Genomic DNA, 21,983 nt, shown 5'->3' with positions numbered 1-21,983 from the left:
CGCGTCCCGCCCAGCCGCAGCAGCGAATGCCGGCAGGACAGCTCAGCAGCGGCTGAGGCGGCGGGCGAGGAGCAGCAGGATCCCCGGGCCCAGCTGGCTGGAGGGGAGAGGGGCAGGAGGTGACCTGCGCGCTCCGCCTTCTCTGCCTCGCTTCCCCGGCGGCCTTGGGCCAGCAGCTCCGCCTCCCGCGCTACAGCGGGGCCTGCCTCCGCTGCTGAGTCCTAGCCCTCAGCTCCCTCCGACACAGAGGCCTCTGTGCTGGGCCCGCTCCCTGCCTCTCGGGCTGGCTCAGCAGCGCTCACAGGCGGCTGGAGTCAGCGGTGGCTGCAAGCGGATTTCAGTCTTGAGCAGCTCCCAGATAGCCCCTCTCGGGGCCCGGGGCGGCTGCTGCGGGGGTGGCCTTTCTGGGTCCGAATAGCCATGGTAGCCTCAAACCATTCCAATTACTGCTTAAAACAGTGGCTCTCAGTCAGGGGTACGTGTAGGAAGAGGTCTTCCAGGGGGTACATCAGCTCATTTAGCTATTTGCCTAATTTTACAACAGGCTCCATAAAAAGACTGTACAAATTAAAATTTTAGACAATGACTTGTTTATACTGCTCTATATACTATACACTGAAATGTAAGTACAGTATTGCTGTTCTAATTGATGTATAATTATATGGTAACAATTAGAAAGTAAGCAATTTTTCAGTCCGAGTTTGCTGTGACACTTTTGTATTTTTAAGTCTGTAAGAAATTTTGTAAGCAAGTAGTTTGTAAGTGAGATGAAACTTAGGGTACATAAGATAAATTAGATTATTGAAAGGGATACAGTAGTCTGAAAAGGTTGAGAGCCACTGACTTAAGACCTTAAGTGATCACACTCGTTACAGTGTGTCTGGTAAGACCCATTGTTTCATGTTCTCTAGGTATATACATTTCCCCACTATATTTTCCACTGAATGCATCCAATGAAGTGAGCTGTAGCTCACAAAAGCTTATGCTCAGATAAATTTGTTAGTCTCTAAGGTGCCACAAGTACTCATTTTCTTTTTGGGAATACAGACTAACACGGCTGCTACTCTGAGATTTAAGATTGTGTCCCATCCGGTTAGCCACAAACCTGGCTTCAGCATGCACATGTGGGTGACCTCTAGGTTGCAGTTCCCAAGGAAGGACCCAGTCTGTTTAGTAACAGAGGTCACACTCAATCCCAGTTGAGAGAGGCCTGTTGGAGATTTCTGCCCCAGGAGTAAAAGCCCTCCACAGCGCACATTCTCCCTCAGAAAACCTTCATCTCCCACTTTCCAGGCTGCTTTGGAACAATTAAAAACTTGACCAGTAGAGGAGGTTTGTGAATGAGGGAGGCAGAACTTTCGCAGGAGCAGAACCTAAATTAGGGAATTCCCAGAAGAGAGATGAATGACCCTGGAGATAGCCTCTTTCAGAATTTAGTGCATAACATAATTCATGTCTTTACTTTCTCTCAATGAGCTCCTTTCTCACACACATAAACATACCTATTGATGAAATGCTGTGAATTGCACCCAGTTTGGCTCACATAAGTGCCAATTTTCACTACAAGTGTGACAGCACTTAGTTTTCTGGTATAGCTAGAGGAATCTATGATCTAACACTTTTTGTTTGTAGAGTTAAGTGGGACAAAGTTACAGGACCATGTTCGGAAATTGTGTTACTGCCTAGGTCATCAGGCAGCACGCTTCTCCAACCATTATCTATAATTGTGTTGTCCACAGTGCAAATAAAATTGTATTAAAGCGTGGATTATCCTTATCGTAGCAAACAACTATGCTCTGGGAATTTGACTTGACTTGTAACTGGGCCCTGCGGTGAGCCCCGGTCCAGCCCAATCTCACTTTTCAAGGGTTACAAAAAGTATTTAATTTAAATTAGGCTTAGAAAGATGAGGTTTTTATTGGTAAATGTTGATAAACATTGATTTCACTGAACACATACAAATGGATGAAAATATATTTCCATCAATAATAATATAGTTTAGAGCTAGGTGGGGTGGATTAACGCATGGACCCACAGGGCCTGTGCCAAGGGGTCCCGGCCAGTTTGGGGGCCTCAGGAGTGCCAGAATCTGTGTAGAATGGGGGAGGGCCACCAGCACCAGAACTGTGGCTCCAGCCGTGCTCCTCCTCTTCCTTTGATGTCCCACCCCCTGTTCTTCTTCTTCCCCCCCAGGCCCTGGCCAGGCCGAAAGCTGGAGCCGGGCCAAGTAAGAGCTACCCAAGGAGCCCAGGCCACTGTGGGGAGCACCAGACCCTCCACTTCCTCTGGGCCAGGGGTTGGGGGGGCCCAAGAGCAGACCCCCCAGCCTGTGTCCCTACCCCCCCAGGGCACACCACCCAGGGCAGCTGGAGGGTCCAGGGCTCCCCACAGTGGTCCAGGCTCCCTGAGCAACTCTTAGAGGCCTTGGGAGGAAAGCGGGAGCAGGGGGCAGGGCCCCATGGTGAGTAGGGGTACTAAGGTCCACCTGAGCCCTCCCACCACCAAGAGGAGGCTGGCGCTGTTAGCAGGGGCTGCACTTCAAGGCGGGGTAGCTTTATCAGCACAGCTCCAGCTGCCGCCACTACACATCTGCCCGAGGCTTCGCCCATGTTAAAAAGCGGGCAGGCATGGTCCTCCCACTTTTAAAAATGGGGAGAGATGGATGCCCCCAGTTCTGGCACCTCTGAGCCTCCAGGGTATGGGGGGTCCAAATATTATTTGTGCCCAGGGCTCCAATAAATCTTAATCCACCTCTGGAGATAGGCAAAGTGAGAAAAAAATGTGTTTGAGAACTTATTACAGTTTAATTTAAGATATTTACTTTGTGTATTGTGACATGATGTTGACAAGTTGTGTTTTATTAGTTATAAAGTTTAACTTTTTATATCTTAATGTCTGCTATCATTAAATGATTGCTTGCCCCCCAATCTGACCCCTGATAATGTCCTGCAACTGTGAAAATTTAAATTGATAAAAATAAAAAATGCTTAAAACCCATAATTATGTGCAATTGTGAACATTTAAATCAATTAATGTAGACATTTGTTTAAAAATAAACACTGATATCCATTTGTGACTTTATTGACGTGAACTGGGACCGTATAGATCATTGTTGCAACCAAAGTCCTGTAGTGGCACCAAATCTTGTATGAAGGGGTCGAATAGGGTGTCTAAGACAAGGTTATGGTTTGCTAGTTGTTATACTATCTGTATATGTGTATCATTTTTGTAGTTGAAGTTATGAATATTGGCTCTATACTGTCTGTATTTCAAACTTATGCTATGCTTCTGGGTGACACCCCAAACAAGTTGGTGTAAGCTCTGCCTAGCCTGCTTGATGGCCCTTTAAGGACCATCAGCTATACAACTGACCCATTGAGAGACGGCAGATACACCTTTTGACTCAGCAAGGTATGCAGTGACATGCCTATGGACAGAACTCTGAGGTTTTTCCATACCATGTGATGGAAAGCTTGTCTTTGGGACAAAGAAAGCAGAGACCACATGGCAAGAGACTATAAAAAGCTGCTGCAGCTCCTCCATCTTGTCTTCAATCTTGCTTCATACCTCTGGAGGGACTTTGCTACAAACGGAAGCTCTACACAAAGGACTGATGACCCATCCCAGCTGTGGGTGTACTCCAGAGGCTTGATTTGAACCTGCAGTTTATTCTATCACTGCTACAAGCCTGAACCAAGAACTTTGCCATTACTGTATGTAATTGATTCCACTTAACCGATTCTTGCTCTCATTTATATCTTTTTCCTTTTTTGAATAAACCTTTAGATTTTAGATTCTAAAGGATTGGCAACAGCTTGATTTGTGGGTAAGATCTGATTTGTATATTGACCTGGGTCTGGGGCTTGGTCCTTTGGGATCGAGAGTATTGGCTCTATACCTGGATTTCAAATGGTTGCTTCTGGGGTAACTCCCACAAGGTAGTTAGCCAGCACATCTTGGAGGGACTATTCAAATTGAGTGGCCCATCAAAAGGACACTTAACTCACAAGGGACCATGAGAAACGCCCAACTACACTGAGTGGACTTTCCTGTGGACGTTCCATCTGACGTATAGGTAATGGCTTCCTGCAATGACTAAGCGAAATCGGGCATGGACATGTGACTTGCCCACATGACTCCAAACTCTAATCTTTTACCTGTAATTTTCCACTAGCTGTGCTGAGGGCTTTGTGTGAAACAATGGGTTTCCCTCCACATGTCAGAAGTTATAAAAGGCCCTGGAAACACCTCCCTTTTGCCTCTTTCCTGCTCAAGCCTCTGGACTATGGACTTATACTAATGGGAGCATTCTAACCAAAGGATTGAAGTCCTTCCAATGATTTGGAAGCAGCCAGAGACTTGACTTAAGCCAGCAGTTTATTCCATCACTGCTACAAGCCTGAACTAAGAACTTTGCAATTAATGTATGTGATTCCTTGAAGCAATTTTAACTCTCACCTTTCTTTCTTTCTTTCTTTCTTTCTATAAATAAACCTTTAGATTTTAGATACTAAAGGATTGGCATCAGCGTGATTTTTGGGTAAGATCTGAGTTATACATTGACCAGGGTGTTTGGCTGGTTCTTTGGGATCAGAAGAACCTTTTATTTTTGAGACTGGTTGTAAAGAACCACTCATCTTTAAATCCAGTGTTTTTGGGGTGATACAAGGACTGGAATACCTAAGGAAACTGCTTTTATGACTTCTTGTTAGCCAGTGTGGTGAAACAGAAGTTTACTTTTGTTGCTGTTTCGGTATATCTCATGGGAGAATAACCTCTAGTTTTGGGGTGTGTCCACCCTATTTCTCAGCAGTTTGTCCTGAATTTGGTATTCTCAGTTGTGACCCCCAAAGGCACGGTTACAGCGGGTATTGCAGGACAGAGGAGGTTAAGCCTCCTGAAATGCCAGGCATGGCTCCACCCATGCTCCATGACGAGGCCCCCTCCTGTCCCCTGCTGTTCCCCTGGGGCCCCAGTCCGGGCTACTCTTCTTCTCCAAAGTGGGCGGGAGGTGGAGCGGGCCAACCTGCAGCTGGGACTGCAGGGTCTGGGGCCGGTGCTCGGGCTGCCTGGCATTTGGGCCGTCCAGTGCTCCAGGGTTAGGGAGTTCTTGGGTGCCCAGCGCTCCATGGCTGGGCACTGGGGCTGCCCAGCACTCTGGGGGTGGGTGGGCTGGCCTAGCACTCAAGGGCTGGGGGCACTCAGGCAGGCTGGCTGGGGGCACTCAGGGTTAGGACTGGGAAGCAGCATCCTGGGGCAGCTGGGGCAGGGCTCCTCCAGCTGTGGTGGGGGTCTTGGGGCTCCAGCGGGGGAGGAGGTGGGAGGGACGGGGCCTCAGGCAGAAGGGGCAGGGCCAGGGGCTAGCCTCCCCAAATGGGTGGTTCACATGCCACCCATGATTGTGCCTTGGTGTTTGGAAGGTTTAAAGTACAACATATTGCTATTTATCGTGGTAGCACCTAGGAGCCTCTGTCATGGACCAGTGTATAAACACATAATAAAAAGATGGTCCTCTGCTAAAGGATTTACTAGTATGTCTCCCCTGGATTACAACTGGACAAAGTGGTAACAATGCTAGGCCCATTTGCAGGCTTAATAAATCCAGCACAAAAACAGATTAGAATGAAGTCTTTACGCACTTATGGTCTCCATGACAGGTACCCACATATCATGGAAAACCAAATTGCATGAATAACTGGTTTGGCTGATGAAGCCAGATTTTTCCCTCTCTACAAGGAAAACTGCAGATTTAGATGCGGTAACGTTAACCCTGTAACGTTAACTGTGTTGGAGAGGATGGGATAGGCCAGCTATACCTTGCAGCTAATTAGCAGGATCTTGGACCTTTATCCGGTATCTATCACCCAGGGGTTAGAATGGAAAGATTGTGTACCTCCCTATCCTGTGGTGTAAATGGATAAAGAAAGGAGAAGAGAAGAAGAATAAAGTAAACAGACAACAGTTTTTATTTAAACAAATAAACTTAATAAGAAACAACAGTGAGATGTGGTTTGACTGTTTGAATTTAAAACCCAGGCCCTATCCAAGTAAGTACCCTGGCAATAAGTAAATATACCCAAAACAAAAATACCCCAGATACTACACCGTTTTTAGGTGTTGATAGGCAGTAAATGGTATGACACTGTTGTCACAGGCAACTGATGGACCCTGTGTCTCAACCGCTTCTTAAATGGAGATCAACAGGATCTGCGGATGCTAAAGAGAGGCCTGGCTCTCTGACCACCGAGGGTGAGCAATCAACACGACTTCTATACCTTTCTCTGAAAATGATGTAGGGTTCAGAGATAGGTAAGCACAGTTACAGTTCTTAATGCTGATGTCTTCCTTTCCTTTATTTTCTGACTGTAGAGTGGTTCGGCCGGAGCTCATCCCTCTCCGGGGCTACGTCCGTCTGGTTCTGTCGGGGAACTAGTCTGGCTGCGGGGTCTCGCGCCATGGCAGCAGTAGAGGCAAAACAAGGGCTACGCACACCCGGTTGGCAGGCAGTAGCGAGCCCCACACTCCGGTCCTTGGACAGGGATGGAGCAAACCGTTAAGCAACAAGCCGAGGCCCTGGGCTAGGGCGGGCGGCAAAGAGTCTGTGGCTCAGGCCCTCAGGAAGGGGCTGAGGAAACAAATGAGTTCAGGAGGCCCAGGCCCTGGGTCAGGGCAGGGCAGTACAGAGTCACTGGCTAAGGTCCTTAGGCAGGGGCTGTGTAGACAAGTAAGCAACAACAAGGCCAGGCCCTGGGTCAGGGCGGGGCAGTACAGAGTCACTGGCTCAGGCCCTTAGGCAGGGGCTGTGTAGACAGGTAAGCAACAACAAGGCCAGGCCCTGGGTCAGGGCGGGGCAGTACAGAGTCTATGGCTCAGGCCCTCAGGCAGGGGCTGAGCAAACAGTTAAGTTCAACAAGCCCGGGTCCTGGCTCCGAAGGGCCTGGGAGATGGGGAGACTGCCACCCACACGTTGGGTGGCAGGGGGGATGCAGGCCCACCCACTCCACTGTGTCCCAGCCTGGGGCCCTAGCAGTGGCAGAAGGCCCGCTGCTGTGTCAGTGGGGATCCTGGCCGCAACACACTGACATAGGCTCTGGGTGTGCTGCAGCCAGACTGGGGTCGGCTGCCCCTGGGCTACTTCCTACCTCCCCCTCTAGCGGTACCTGCGTCGAGACGGTGTCCTCCAAGGAATCAAGCACCGTGGGCTCCTCAGGGTACCCGGCGAGCAGTAGGCTTGGCAGCTCCTCTGAGTAACTTGCCACGGGCAGGCTTAACAGCTTCTCCGGGGTCTGGCCCATTTTTATCTTATTTATTGACACAGGAAGCGTTGGTCAATGAAATTTATTGTACATTCTTTGCAAGGTCATGAATTTACCTTTTTTATATAATTAGGCCAGATTGTCAGCTGGTGTAAAGTGAAATAGGTCCCTTGAAGTTAATCGAGTCATGTTGATTTCCACCAAGTGTGGATCTGGCCCACGACAAGAGCTTTCCTGTTCTTCAAAGTTACCTTATCTTTTCTGTGGGTTAAATTTTGGGTTGTTTACTGTTGAAGTTAGTGAGAATAGAAAAAAGGTTATGCTTTGTCAAACACACACAGCATAGTTCCTATAAATGTAGTATTATTGGATATGTTTGAGGGCAATCTGTTTTACTGACCATGGCAAAGATTTGATACATTTCTCCTGAACATTCTATCTGTTCTAACAGGATCCAACATTCTTCTGGTTTTGAGAAAGACCAGGCTACCAGGGCTTTATTTGGCAGGCTTGACAACTGATCCAGTATTAGGAGCTGGAAAACCTCCTTCTGATCTGTTTAACTTAGTAAGTTAAACTCTGTGGTTTTCCTTGTTTGTTTCCAAATTATTTTTATAATGCTATTTGATATATCTGCAATCATTTTATCATGTATGCTGATGTGTAAAATTTGGAACTGGAAATATAGTTAAGGAAGTGCATTTATTTTTATAGCTGATGTTCTGTCTTTTGAAGATAAACTGCATTTTTTCCAACTGTCAATCTTTTGAGATGACATATTAGGGGTCCAAAATCAAGATCATAGAGCATTTCTAAATTGTCTGGAAGTAGCACTCTTAAATCTTTAAATTAGTTTATCATGTGTTTAAATCAAAATTTGTTTCTCATTCTGGGATATTTATTGCCTCTCTCTGTTTAATTATTGCTTATTACCCTCCTGGATTTTTGATTTCCTTTGTTATCTCCTAGGGTGAGGTAGTACAGGAATTCTTGACTAGTGGGGTGTGAGCTGCCCTGGTGGTAAGGCAATGATCACTGGTTTGCACCCTATTGCTAGTGGGAGAAGAAAAGCACCAACATCCTGTAATTAGTAAGACCCAACAAAAACTGAGAAAGCAGGGGAATGGAGCAGGTCATTACCTCCTGCAGCTACACCCTTTGCTCCACCCAGCCCATAGCATCTCCTCAGCACTCCACTTTTCCCACAGTGCTCAGCTCTGGAGGAAATGAAGCTGAATTCTGTATGGGTAGAAAGGGAAAAAACACTTTTAGTAGTCTCTCACCAGCCAGCCCCACCTACATTCCCCCAGTCCATGCAGCATCCTAAAAATGCCGACACAGATTCTGGCTGTATTTACCTAAATCCCACAATCCAGTGTAGCCACTTAGAATTGTGGGATTTGAGTGGTGCACTCCAGTAAACCATGGATGGAAAAAGTGTTGAACCCCTGAGTTAACAGATTTTGATTTTAAATAACGTGACAATATACTTATACAGTAGAACCTCAGAGTTACGAACACCAGAGTTACGAACTCACCAGTCAACTACACACCCCATTTAGAACCGGAAGTACACAATCAGGCAGCACCAGAGGACCCCCACCCCCCGCCACCGCCAAAAAAGCAAATACTACACAGTACTATGTTAAAAGTAAACTACTATAAAAATGAAGAGAAAGTAGCATTTTTCTTCTGCATAGTGAAGTTTCAAAGCTGTATTAAGACAATGTTCAGTTGTAAACTTTTGAAAGAACAACCATAATGTTTTGTTCAGAGTTACGAACATTTCAGAGTTACAAACAACCTTCATTCCCAAGTAGTTCGTAAGTCTGAGGTTCTACTGTAACAATTTTATTTTGTGTCTTTGCTATTGTTATTCCTTCTATTGTGTTATTTCTAAGTTTCTGGGCCAAAGGTTCCAATGCAAAGGGCAGAGGGGAAATCCCTGTCTTGGTCCTCAAAGTATCTTAAACCTCTGAACTTGCTACCATTTATTCTGACTAGCTTGGGTTGCATGTAGGTCTGCGCTCATATCAAAAGTTAGAATCCATGCACGACAATGTCATTTTTTGTAATTAGCCCTGATTAACAATCTAATCTTGTGTTGCTATTTGTTGGTTGATTATTTTTTTAACTGCTAGATCATTTGAGATGAGCTTTAAAATTAGTCAAAGTTGTTCTTAGATTGGTGCAATTGTGATTCTATCAAGAAATTCAGACAAAAACAAAGGGTTACTAAGATTTGAAATTTATTTGTCAATAAAAAGTGCATAGTACAAGCCCTTTATCCCAGTTCCAAATACTCAGTAGAAGATTAATAGTAAACCTCAAATGGCACAGACATGATTTTTGTTTGGCATGATTCAGACATTTTAAACCACCAATTTACATCAGGTACATCACATTATCATTTTTCATCTTTAGGTAAACATTACAAGGCAACATTACTGCAGACACTATATGAACACATGATTTTTCATTTCAGAATATAATAATTGTGTTAAGCAGGTGCTAAAATACTATTATTTTAACAAAGTTATAAACGAAGGTATAAACATAAACTCTCTTCTTTATTTCTTTAATTGCTACAACTTCTCTCTTATTAGCTGAGCCTCAAACCTTTAATATAAAATTGATCATGGTCTTAAACTTTACATCCTTCTAATCTCTTCCAAGGGGTTCCTCTTAAAATGTACAGTGTTCAGTTTTGTAATCACGATGCAGTTATTTCATCACAAATTATTATTATGGGCTAGATTCTGCCACCCTTATTAACAATGCTGCAGCTAGAACATTCTCTGACAATAGTCAAACTAATTACAATGGCGCTACTGGTTGAGTAAAATAACATGAATAAAAGTGGCAAAATACAGCCTTATAATAGCTACTTTTACTTTAAGCAGTATTATTGGTCTGAAGTTTACATACTAGAGAGAATATCTCAGAATTTAAAAGGCATACATGTTGGCATGGGATAGTGGCCTGGCTACATAGCAAAACATTTTGCTATACAATATTTCCACTGCTTTTCTTTCACACAGAAAATTTTAAATAGCAATTTACATAAGGAAAGTATATATGTATAAAACTGTTCGGACAACATTTTGACTAGCAGAATTTTAAGAAAAAAAAAATGTTGATTCAACACAGAACACAATTAAAAATTTCTCGGATTACAATGTACAAACATCTATGGCTATATATTGTCCAAAATCTCAAAGCAGGGTGCACAAAGCATGCCTTCTATATACATATTAGGGCATCTAAATAGAAGTGGTCTGATCTTCAGAGGTGCTGAGCACCGGCAAGTCCCACTGACTTCAAAAGGAGCTGGAGTTGCTCAGTATCTCTGAAATGAAGCCCCTTCCAGTTAAGTGCTTACATATGGAGTTAGGCTTCTAACTTAATGCACCCAAGTTTGAAGACTTTTGGCCATTGACAGAGCTGTCCCTAGGGTATGGCGAATTGGGGCAACCACTCTGGGCCCTGCGCTTTGGGGGGGCCCCATGGGCCAGCACGATTGGCCAGCGCAGTCAGTGCTGGAAGTGAGGGATTTGTCACTTCCGCCCTGGGCCCCACACTCTCCTAGGGATGGCCCTGGCCACTGATTCTTGGGGGAAAAAAAACGCAGGCATGGTAGGCCATGTAAGTATTTTTTATTGGTCCAATAAAAAGATACCACATTACCTACGCAGTTCAAAATGTTATTCCAAAGATGTACTAGGAAGGCAAAAACTAGTAGTTGGATAGTGTATCCCAGTAATGTTCTTACACAGTGTTTGTGGCCTATACTGCCATCAGTCATATTGGGACAAATTCTCTCGATTACACTGTTGCAATCCCATTCTCTTCAGTAAGGCTGCATCAGGCTAACAGAGAATTTGGCCCAATATTATTATTTTACTAATGCTCCCTATCTATAGGTGCTGTATTACACAGCACACTGCTACAGAGAAGCTCAGTGGCACAGTTACATACATCAAATTATAAAAGCATTTTCTCGGGTCTGTACTGTATGTTTACAAGAAATTTGGCTGACCTGCCATTTACCCTGAGGAGGACAAGCCTATCTCTGATAACAAAGGGATCCAACGTAATATTTTTCCACGGCCCAGTTATGCAAATCATTACTCACATGAATAGCCCCTTTGCTACTTGCAAAAGTAAGGCGTTCTCATGCGAGTAAAAGCTTGCAGGATCAGGCCATTAATTCCCCGCATATTTGTTCTCCCTACTTTTGTGGAAAGTAGCTCCATAGCCATCTGGTCACACAAAACTGTCCTTTACATTATTCCCATTAATTTTTCAAATTGATAAGAAAAATATACAATGTCACTTTTCTGTATGTCTTTAAAATGTTCTTAAATTCTTTAATGTATGTTTAAAAAAAGTCACTGTCACTAGTTCCAACGGAAGATGCACATGCATGCACACACACACACCAACATTAAAGGGAAAATATATGCCATAGATCTTCACCTGCAATTTCTGTATTGAACAATCCAACAACGAATAGATAAGAATCAAAAGGGTAAAGGATTATGACAATATATAGGTAAAAACCAAATTGTAAGTAAGTGAAAATAACTTTCTGAAGTTAATGACTGGTTGATAACGTTTTGATCTTGTTACGTGTTGCAGCAAAAAATTTAAGATTTTGATTATTATAAGATTATACTCAGGACAGAAAATTGTAATGGATACGTTTCAGTAGATTTTTCTTTTTGTAAAGTTTGTAAACAATTCTCTTTTAGAATTTAATATTTAGTTGCCCAGGTTTTAGTTGTCTTTAAAAATACATTGAATTAGACAGCTCACTTATTGGTGAATGTATTTAATTTCATTTTGGTGATGATAATCTTTTGTGTAAATTCCTTACACATAAGACAAGCTTTTGATTGGGATAATTTTCAGACACATTCTCATGCCCACACACATAGATGTACATTCATTACAGCAGATGATCCATGCTTTTGCAACAGCCCTAAAAACTATGTTGGCGGTCCAAAGAGTTAAAGCTGCTCTGAACAGCAAGGTAAAGGCAGTGGTGAGCTGGAGCCGATTCACACCGGTTCGCTGGAACCGGCTGTTAAATTTAGAAGCCCTTTTAGAACCGGTTGTCCCACGAGGGACAACTGGTTCTATAAGGGCGTCTAAATTTAACAACCGGCCAAAAGTGGCGCCTTAGGCACCGACTCCGTGGGTGTTCCGGGGCTGAAGCACCCACGGGGAAAATTCAGAGGGTGCTCTCCCCGCCTGGCCCCAGCTCACCTCACCTCCACTCCGCCTCTGCCTCCTCCCCTGAACGCGCCGCCCCACTCTGCTTCTCCCCCCCCCCCCCGGCTTCCCGCGAATCAGCTGTTGACGCGGGAAGCCTGGGAGGGGTGAGAAGCAAGCAGCAGCTTCGCGCTCAGGCCCAGGGAGACGGAGGTGAGCTGGGGCGGGGAGAGGTTCCCCTGCACCCCGGGTTACCTGCTGTGGCACGGGCGGCCCTCCTCCCACCCCCCGTCCAGCTCGCCTCCGCCTTCCTGGGCCTGAGCGTGAAGCCACCGCTTGCTTCTTAGCCCACCCCCAGCTTCCCGCGCGAACAGCTGATTCGCGGGAAGCCGGGGGTTGGAGAAGCAGAGTGGGGCGGTGCGTTCAGGGGAGGAGGCAGAGCGGAGGTGAGCTGGGGCCGGGCGTGGGGCTGCCAGTGGGTGCTCTGCACCCACCAAATTCTCCTCGTGGGGGCTCCAGCCCTGGAGCACCCACGGGGTCAGTGCCTAAGGCACCACTTTTGATGTGATCAGTTGGGGGAGCGGCCGCTGCCCCTGCTCCCCCCTAGCTATGCTACCCTGCCCCTAGGAGCCAGAGGGACCTGCCGGATGCTTCCTGGGAGCCGCCCCAGGTAAGCATCGCTGGGACTCCCCACCTCGCCCCCTGGCAGGTCCCTCTGGCTCTTAGGGGCAGGGTGGGGTGGGCACCTACTACGGTGGCCCACGAGACCCTCCTGGCCAGTTCTGGGGGCAGTCAGAGGACAGGGGAGGAGGGTGGATGGGGCAGCAGTCTGGGGGGGGTGTCAAGGAACGCGGGGGGTTGGATGGAGCAGGAGTCACGGGGGCTGGGGGCAGGCCACAACCCCCCTCGAGGAGGGAACCAGTTGTTAAGATTTTGGCAGCTCATCACTGGGTAAAGGTAAAGTAATTTCACTTTTTCTACAAAAAACTCACGCTCATGTTTGCAAATAAGTTTCCAAAATATGTAGGGAAAAAAGAGAATTAATCTGAAAAATAACTTTTAATGACTATAAATGCACAAGGATTTAAATTTTCCTTGAATTATGCCAGAGACCACTGCAAAGAAATTATATATTGTAATCATTGTAACAAAAAGAGAATGACTGGAATGTCCACAGTAAAACAACCACCAAAACTCCACCCCCTGCAGCTCCTTATTGTTTATTCAAATATCACCTACTAGGAATGGTAATAATATATAAAGCAAGAATTAACTTAAAAGTGAAATAGCTCCTAGCTGTTCCATACCAAAATAATATCATCCTGCTTTATGTAAATGCAAAAGGAAAATAGTATTGAATGGGATTTAGTACTCTGGTCACTTTCGTTCATTTGGTCGTGCAAGGTTTTAGCAGTCGAGCATTTCCAGCATTAGAAGGTCTAATCCACGGGTGGGGCTGGTGGTTCTTGTCCCTGGTTGTACAAAAGGGAAAAAAATGCACTGGTTTAGAAATTCTAGTCTACCAAGCATGACTTATAAAAAGAATGAAATCCTCCTCTAATATTCAAACTAAATAACAAACAATTCTGTTTTTCCCTTCAGTGGGGAAATGGGGCAGTGGGGAAGGACATAGGATGGGGGAGAGAAGGCGATGGGGGAAGCGGGGGCCAGGGGGGAAGAGGCAGGGTGGAAGGAAGAGGGTGAGATGTGAAGGAGATAGAGCAGTGGGAAAGGGGCATGGGATGGGAAAGGACGGGGGAAGTGAGGGCAGGGGTGAAGCTGGAGTCCAGTATGCGGCATCCCCTTAGCAGAAGCTGGGGCTCCCCTGTTAAGCAGATCCATCAAGCCCTCACCCTGACAAGTCCCACCTCCCCTGCATCTGTATCACCCTGATGAGCCCCCCCAGACACCCTGCCCACTGAGCCCCAACCATCTACACCTGGACCCCCACCCAAATGAACCCCAGCTCCCCTGCACCTAGACCCCCCCGCTGAGCCCCAAACACCTTCACCTGGATCCCCTGCAGAGTCCCATTGCCCCTACACCTGGAACCCCCCAATGAACTTCTGTGCATCCAGATCTCCCACGGAGCCACCCGCACCCAGACTGCCCCACAGAGAACTCTCTTACCCCCAACTGGATCCCCCCACACTAAGTCCTCTGCACTTGGATCCTGCTGCCAGACTGATCCTGATCACCCACACCAGGTACGCCTAGCCCAGGGGGGCAGGACCTCAGGGTGTTTCTGGGACAGGCCTGGCCCTTGCATTGTATCAGAGTTGGGTGCAGCCTCATTGCTGAGTCCCTGTCCCAGGATGGGGTGAAGGAGGCTGCAGGGTAATCTCCCACCTCCATGCAACCAGTGGCCTGTCTCTGGGAGGGGTGGGGGCTGGGCATAGAGATCTGTGGTGGAGGTCTCTGGGCGAGGGGGCGCTGGGCATAAGGATGGGGCACTGGGCAGGGGGGGCGGTGTGGTGCGGGCCCGCCCTCAAGGGGAAGGGGCATGCTGGCAATACAGGGCTGGGTAGGCCAGTGTGCATCTGGCAGCTGCAGGTTCATGAACAGTGCCCTCCTGCTGGGCTGCGCAGAGCGGGGCTGCTCCCACCACGCTGTGCCTCATTGCCCCCAGCCCGCCCTTCACTGTGGAGATTGACCATCCCGCCGCCCTGCACCTTGCCCCATGGGGGCCCACAAATATGTTTGGCACTGGGCCCACAAAAAGTTAATCTGGCCCTGGCCCCAGAAAGTTGTTTGGGTAACCATACAGAGTTTGGCCTGTGGCAATGCTAGACTTTGCTTGATCTCTGGTCTCTGACTCCAGCCTGATCCTGACTCTTGCTTATGGAGCCTGGCCCTTGTGAGCCCTCCAACTCCTGCCTGGTGACTATTGGCCCTAATGGGCAGAATTCACCCCACTTATGACTGTTAGGTCAGACTGTTTATGCCCTGGTCCCTTACATCATGTTTATCATCTCAGCTATTTCCACATCATATGTGCTCAGTGTAAAGTAAAAAAGATATGGGGGGGGGGAGGAGGGGAGAGTTAATCACTATCCTAAAAACACATCTCAGTTCTTGCCATCTTGATAAAGATTCTGCCGATCAATTTGAGGCCGTTGGTTACTGCTGTGCATCTTGTGGCTTTGAGTGGGTATTACCAATTAGAACATAACACTTCTGTTTATGGTTCACCACAAGGAATCGAATCCAGCTCAACCTAAGGCAGAGTGGTTTAGCTGTGTTGGCCCTGCAGGTCTCTCAGAAGTATAATCAGTGAAAACTTAGACTATGTCTACATTGCACACTTCACAATGGTGTGGCTGTGCCGCTGCCACGTCTTTGTATGGTGCACTGTGTAGCTGCTCTTTATCTCTCCCAGCAAAAAAATAAAATCTTTCCGAATGAGGGGTGGTAGCTTTTTCGCCGGGAGCATGGTTCCCACTGATGAAGTGCTGTCCACACCGGCGCTAAAACTTTTCATCGCTAAAACTTTTATCGTTCAGGAGAGGGTTTTTGCACACCCCTGAGCGACAAAACTTTTAACGACAAAAGTGCCAGTGTAGACATAGCCTTAATTTTGTCAATAAAATTGGCAGTTATGGCTCTAAATAGGCAGAGGGAGCAGATCTATTCACTGAGATCTTGTTTTTAGTTACTTTTCAGAATATAACCACACTTTAAACAAAAGACTTAATTATTTCTAGTCTGAGAGACTTTTGCAGAAGGGAACATATACATTTAATATTAATGTGATACCAAAACATAGCAGTAGAAAGCATAGGAAAACAGTTTTGGGGAAAAACTAATGAATATAATGTAGTGTACTTAAAAAATGTTCCTAAATCTAGATATTTTATTTAAATTCTTTAGGTAGGGTGCTTCAAGACACAGACATACTTACATGATGTGGACTGGCTGGTTTTCCAGCCATGTTGGATCCTCTTAGATTAGTTGGTCTCAGCAAGAACAAGACAAGAGCGATAACCACCCAGGCCATCATTATCATGGCAATACTGATGCCGTTATCACCAGAGGAATTTGGTCCCGGCACTACAGACAGAGAAAACTACATCATAAAAGGGTGTGGGAGCAGAGTCCTTTTATCAACATGAAAATGTAAACAACACAAGTATCAGACCAAACTACAACAGTTTTGGTTCACAGCCATGATTATTCTGTCTGCTTGGCTTTAAGATTCACAACTTTTTGTAAGGTTGACAAAAAAGTGCCAATTTCCTAAAGCTGATATGAAATTCCCTCTTAATGGGTTGCAGATAAAGAGAGCACACTATGTTACTGTGGGCAGAGTATACAAAGACCAGTGTTCAGAATGATTTACAACTCATATCAGTGCAAAAAAAACAACACAATATTATACATATATCAATATAAGTGAAACATTCCACACGTGTAGAGGGAATGGTGTATGATTTTCATAGCCCATTTTTATAGGCTTGACGCTGCAAACCCTAATGCACAGTGCAGGGTTGTTAGCCTCCACTTGCTCTTAAGCAATCTTGTATATGTAGGAACAAGGAAGGCATCTAGTTCTTTGTGTAACCCACACTAGATAAGCATGAGTCTTTGTTCCCCTCCAGTGGCTGATCTACATAGGTGGAGGAGTCTACTACAAATGCTGCTTAATAGCTAGTGGGAAAAGTTTGTTTTTAACACTGAAGGTCCAGGTTCAAACCCTGCTATCAGCCCAAGCACAGGGGATCATTATACCTACTTGTGAAAAGAAGTTGGCAAACCACTCAGAATAAATTGTTTACTGTTAATTTAGCTCTCCAATAGTTTCCAAGGAGACTGGTGTTTCTAAATTTGATGGAAATTCAAAATTATGTATTGCAAAAATTGTGCGAACAGATGTCTGCCTTGGCATTAGTCATGAGCTTGGTGTGGCAAAGATTTCTCATTTAAGGATTTGACTCAATATGTGAGCTGTGTGACGGTCACTGAGATCATGTTCCCTAACAGAATGGCATAACTACTATCAACTACTTCCCTTTCTTCCTAAAACCAAAATATTGGTGGGTCAAGGTGCAGGAGGTCCTTAATTTCTGGGAAGAAGAGTGATGTAGGGGGCAGAGGCAGGGACTGATAAAAAAGGGAAGCTGATATACTGTCATTTGCAACAAAATAGCAAATGGCTGGAACTTCAGCACATTTCCACAAAATTGAGAAATTCCCCTGAATGGAGTTGTCTGGTTGTACTACCAGGGAGAAATAAGTATTTAAAGCCTCCCAAATATCTGATTATTTGCATATTTAAAATATGCAGCCTTTTTCCAGAGATCAATGTTGCCAGGTTTAGCACATTAGCTGCGCATTTCTGCTACAAGTAGTAGTGAAATGCTAGTATTTAAAATTACCCTAATTAAGCATTTGATCTAACATCCCATCACGCTGAACTTCTTCTCTTTCAGGCTCATAATATATCTTTTGAATCCAACAGCAAAATTGTCATTGACTTTACACAGTGTAATTTGTGTATTACCCATCAGAAGGTAACTAATGCAATGTTATTGGGAGGTAATGTTCAGAACAAGAAAAGCTAGTTGATTTTATTTATGAAAGTTTAGATTTTGTACAAAACCTCAAAGTCTGGGGGAAATCCACAGGGAGACCCAGGGCCTTGGAATTTGCAGGGTTTTAGCATCCACTGATTTCTATTATTTTTGACAATTACATATGAGTCTTTCACCTCTAACACGCTGGTTTAAATCTGGCCTATGCCAATGTTTGCTAGAAGTTATCACTAGTAATAGCTGTTTGATGATCTATTTGCATTGAGTGGGGTGGGGTCAGTCAGTTTCTTGAGCACAAGTTTTCACAATGGAAAACTATTATCACTGTTGTTCCCCTTAATGGCATTTTCAAGAGAGCCCAAGGGCTGAGTGGGCCCAGAGAACTATTCCCTCATCAATGAAGGTGATGTCTACATAACAGAGTTAAGGCAAGCTAATGGGGTACTGTGGGGAAGTTTGCAGGACTGCTGCCCACAGCACAGCTCTTCTGTAATACAAGACTTCATGATCCAGAGCCATCAATCTGATATTCTTCAGGTACATTAAATTCACTCAGAAATATAACAGAAAAATTGGGATGAATTATGAAAAATCAGACCTCAGCAGCACTTCCTCAGACTCAATGAGACAACTCTTTTGATTTTATGAGCTAAAGGAATTGCCATTAAACTCTTGCTTTTCAAATCTTTGAAATGGAGACATCTCAAATCTGGAAAAGCTGCTAACATAGAACGAGTTCAACTATAAATGCCAATTACAAAAAAACATTCTAATGAGAGTTTGAAAGTCTGAGCCATTCTGGGTGTGGGTCAGAAGAAGATCTAGCAGGAGCAAAATGAGAACATATCGTAACACGAAATGTAACTTTCAGTTCACTAGTTAGGACATAAAATACGGATTCAGAACAGCATGTAGAATTGTGCAGGCAAGTGTTCAGCTTGTAGTCTTGTTCTGTACAAGTGAAACAACATTAATCAGCTTGGTGTATCAATATTTGAAACTTTGGGAGGCCTTTATGCATCCCATCTCCGTCACATAATACTTAACCCTGCCTCAGAACAGACATGTAGACTAGTTGACCTCCTGAGGTCCCTCTAGGGCTTTTGATTTTAGGTTTTAAGCAATGAACACTGACAAAACATTCCTGATACTATTTTAAAAAAAAAAAAAAAGGTGTGTATCCTAATAACACCAGAAAAGAACTGGAAATGGTTACTTGTACCTAGGGGTTTATCTGCACAAAGAAGTAGAGTGGACTACAGGGGTGTGATTTTTGAAGTGTACTAATGCATTGCACATTGATTGATCCATGCAGACCCTGTTGCCATGCGCTAAAGGTTCCCGAGTGTGCTTTAACACAGTGGTTCTCAACCAAGGATATGCATACCCCCTGGGAGTATGCAGACGTCTTCCATGGGGTACGTCAACTCATCTAGGTATTTGCCTAGTTTTACAATAGGCTACATAAAAAGCACTAGCAAAGTTAGTACAAACTAAAATTTCATACAGACAATGACTTGTTTATACTGCTCTATATACTATACACTGAAATGTAAATACAATATTTATATTCCAATTGATTTATTTTATAATTATATGGTAAAAATGAGAAAGTAAGCAATTTTTCAGTGATAGTGTGCTGTGACACTTTTGTATTTTTATGTGTGATTTAATAAGCAAGTAGTTTGTAAGTGAGGTGAAACTTGGGGTACACAAGACAAATCAGACTTCTGAAAGGGGTACAGTAGTCTGGAAAGGTTGAGAGCTACTGCTTTAATGTCATGCTTTTGAAACAGTACTGTGTTAAAGCGCAGTAGGGAATATTACAGAGAGATTATATTACTCATTACAAGGAGTGTATACTGTAATGTATATACATTAACAAGTCATCAAAACACATAAGGACAAGCTTAACTTTGAGCACATGCTTAAGTCCATCCCTGTTCATAAAAGTTCAGCAAGTACTTAAATGCTTTGCTAACTTGGGTCCTAAAGTCACATATCACTTGAGGGGGGTTTGGCTACCCTATGCTATGTTCAGCAGAAACTCAACTGACTAGCCAGTTTCACATACTTCAATTGTCAAAAACCCACTTGTGTTAGCAATGCCATGTTGATGTGCTTTGACTGTATTCACATTCTTTTTATTCCCATTGAGTAAATTTCACTCAGTTATAGAGGGGCAGCATAAAAAGACCCAATTACATCCCATGATACAGTTAAAACATGCCTCAGCCCTGGTCTACACTAGGACTTTAGTTCGAATTTAGCAGCGTTAAATCGATGTAAACCTGCACCCGTCCACACGATGAAGCCCTTTATTTCGACTTAAAGGGCTCTTAAAATCGATTTCCTTACTCCACCTCTGACAAGTGGATTAGCGCTTAAATCGGCCTTGCCGGGTCGAATTTGGGGTACTGTGGACACAATTCGATGGTATTGGCCTCCGGGAGCTATCCCAGAGTGCTCCATTGTGACCGCTCTGGACAGCACTCTCAACTCAGATGCACTGGCCAGGTAGACAGGAAAAGAACCGCAAACTTTTGAGTCTCATTTCCTGTTTGGCCAGCGTGGCAAGCTGCAGGTGACCATGGAGAGCTCATCAGCAGAGGTGACCATGATGGAGTCCCGGAATCGCAAAAGAGCTCCAGCATGGACTGAACGGGAGGTACGGGATCTGATCGCTGTATGGGGAGAGGAATCTGTGCTATCAGAACTCCGTTCCAGTTTTCGAAATGCCAAAACCTTTGTCAAAATCTCCCAGGGCATGAAGGATAGAGGCCATAACAGGGACCTGAAGCAGTGCCATGTGAAACTTAAGGAGCTGAGGCAAGCCTACCAGAAAACCAGAGAGGCGAACGGCCGCTCCAGGTCAGAGCCCCAAACATGCCGCTTCTATGATGAGCTACATGCCATTTTAGGGGGTTCAGCCACCACTACCCCACCCGTGTTGTTTGACTCCTTCAATGGAGATGGAGGAAACATGGAAGCAGGTTTTGGGGATGAAGAAGATGATGATGATGATGAGGTTGAAGATATCTCACAGCAAGCAAGCGGAGAAACCGGTTTTCCCGACAGCCAGGAACTGTTTCTCACCCTGGACCTGGAGTCAGTACCCCCCGAACCCACCCAAGGCTGCCTCCTGGACCCGGCAGACGGAGAAGGGACCTCCGGTGAGTGTACCTTTTAAAATACTATACATGGTTTAAAAGAAGCATGTGAAAGGATTAATTTGCCCTGGCATTCGCGGCTCTCCTGGATGTACTCCCAAAGCCTTTGCAAAAGGTTTCTGGGGAGGGCAGACTTATTGCGTCCTTCATGGTAGGACACTTTACCACTCCAGGCCAGTAACACGTACTCGGGAATCATTGTACAACAAAGCATTGCAGTGTATGTTTGCTGGCATTCAAACAACATCCGTTCTTTATCTCTCTGTGTTATCTTCAGGAGAGTGAGATATCATTCATGGTCACCTGGTTGAAATAGGGTGCTTTTCTTCAGGGGACACTCAGAGAGCCCGTTCCTGCTGGGCTGTTTGCCTGTGGCTGAACAGAAATGTTCCCCGCTGTTAGCCACGGGGAGGGGGGAGGGTGAGGGGGTAGCCACACGGTGGGGGGAGGCAAAATGCGACCTTGTAACGAAAGTACATGTGCTATGTATGTAATGTTAACAGCAAGGTTTACCCTGAAAGAGTGTAGCCACTGTTTTATAAAATGTGTCTTTTTAAATACCACTGTCCCTTTTTTTTTCTCCACCAGCTGCATGTGTTTCAATGATCACAGGATCTTCTCCTTCCCAGAGGCTAGTGAAGATTAGAAAGAAAAAAAAACGTACTCGTGATGAAATGTTCTCTGAGCTCATGATGTCCTCCCACACTGACAGAGCACAGACGAATGCGTGGAGGCAAATAATGTCAGAGTGCAGGAAAGCACAAAATGACCGGGAGGAGAGGTGGCGGGCTGAAGAGAGTAAGTGGCGG

The 21,983-nt window shown here is 45.1% G+C and overlaps 1 protein-coding gene across 1 annotated transcript in view; it reads right to left on the bottom strand.

Moving 5' to 3' along the window:
- Nucleotides 1–13,253: 13,253 nt before the first annotated feature.
- SMIM14 (small integral membrane protein 14) overlaps nucleotides 13,254–21,983 on the bottom strand; it is a 67,315-nt gene continuing 58,585 nt past the window's right edge. Inside the window, exons 4-5 of the mRNA XM_074950113.1 lie at nucleotides 16,375–16,523; nucleotides 13,254–13,945 (exon numbers count right to left, since the gene is read on the bottom strand). Of these exons, the coding sequence (XP_074806214.1) occupies nucleotides 13,913–13,945; nucleotides 16,375–16,523 (182 nt within the window). The 3' untranslated portion in view covers nucleotides 13,254–13,912. The remainder of the gene's footprint in view (nucleotides 13,946–16,374; nucleotides 16,524–21,983) is intronic.

Source organism: Natator depressus, chromosome 4, assembly GCF_965152275.1.
Source record: "Natator depressus isolate rNatDep1 chromosome 4, rNatDep2.hap1, whole genome shotgun sequence".
In the NCBI taxonomy this organism is placed as follows: Eukaryota; Metazoa; Chordata; order Testudines; family Cheloniidae; genus Natator; species Natator depressus.
The sequence above is the reverse complement of the archived record's forward strand: the minus strand, read 5'-3'. Positions and strand labels throughout refer to the sequence as shown.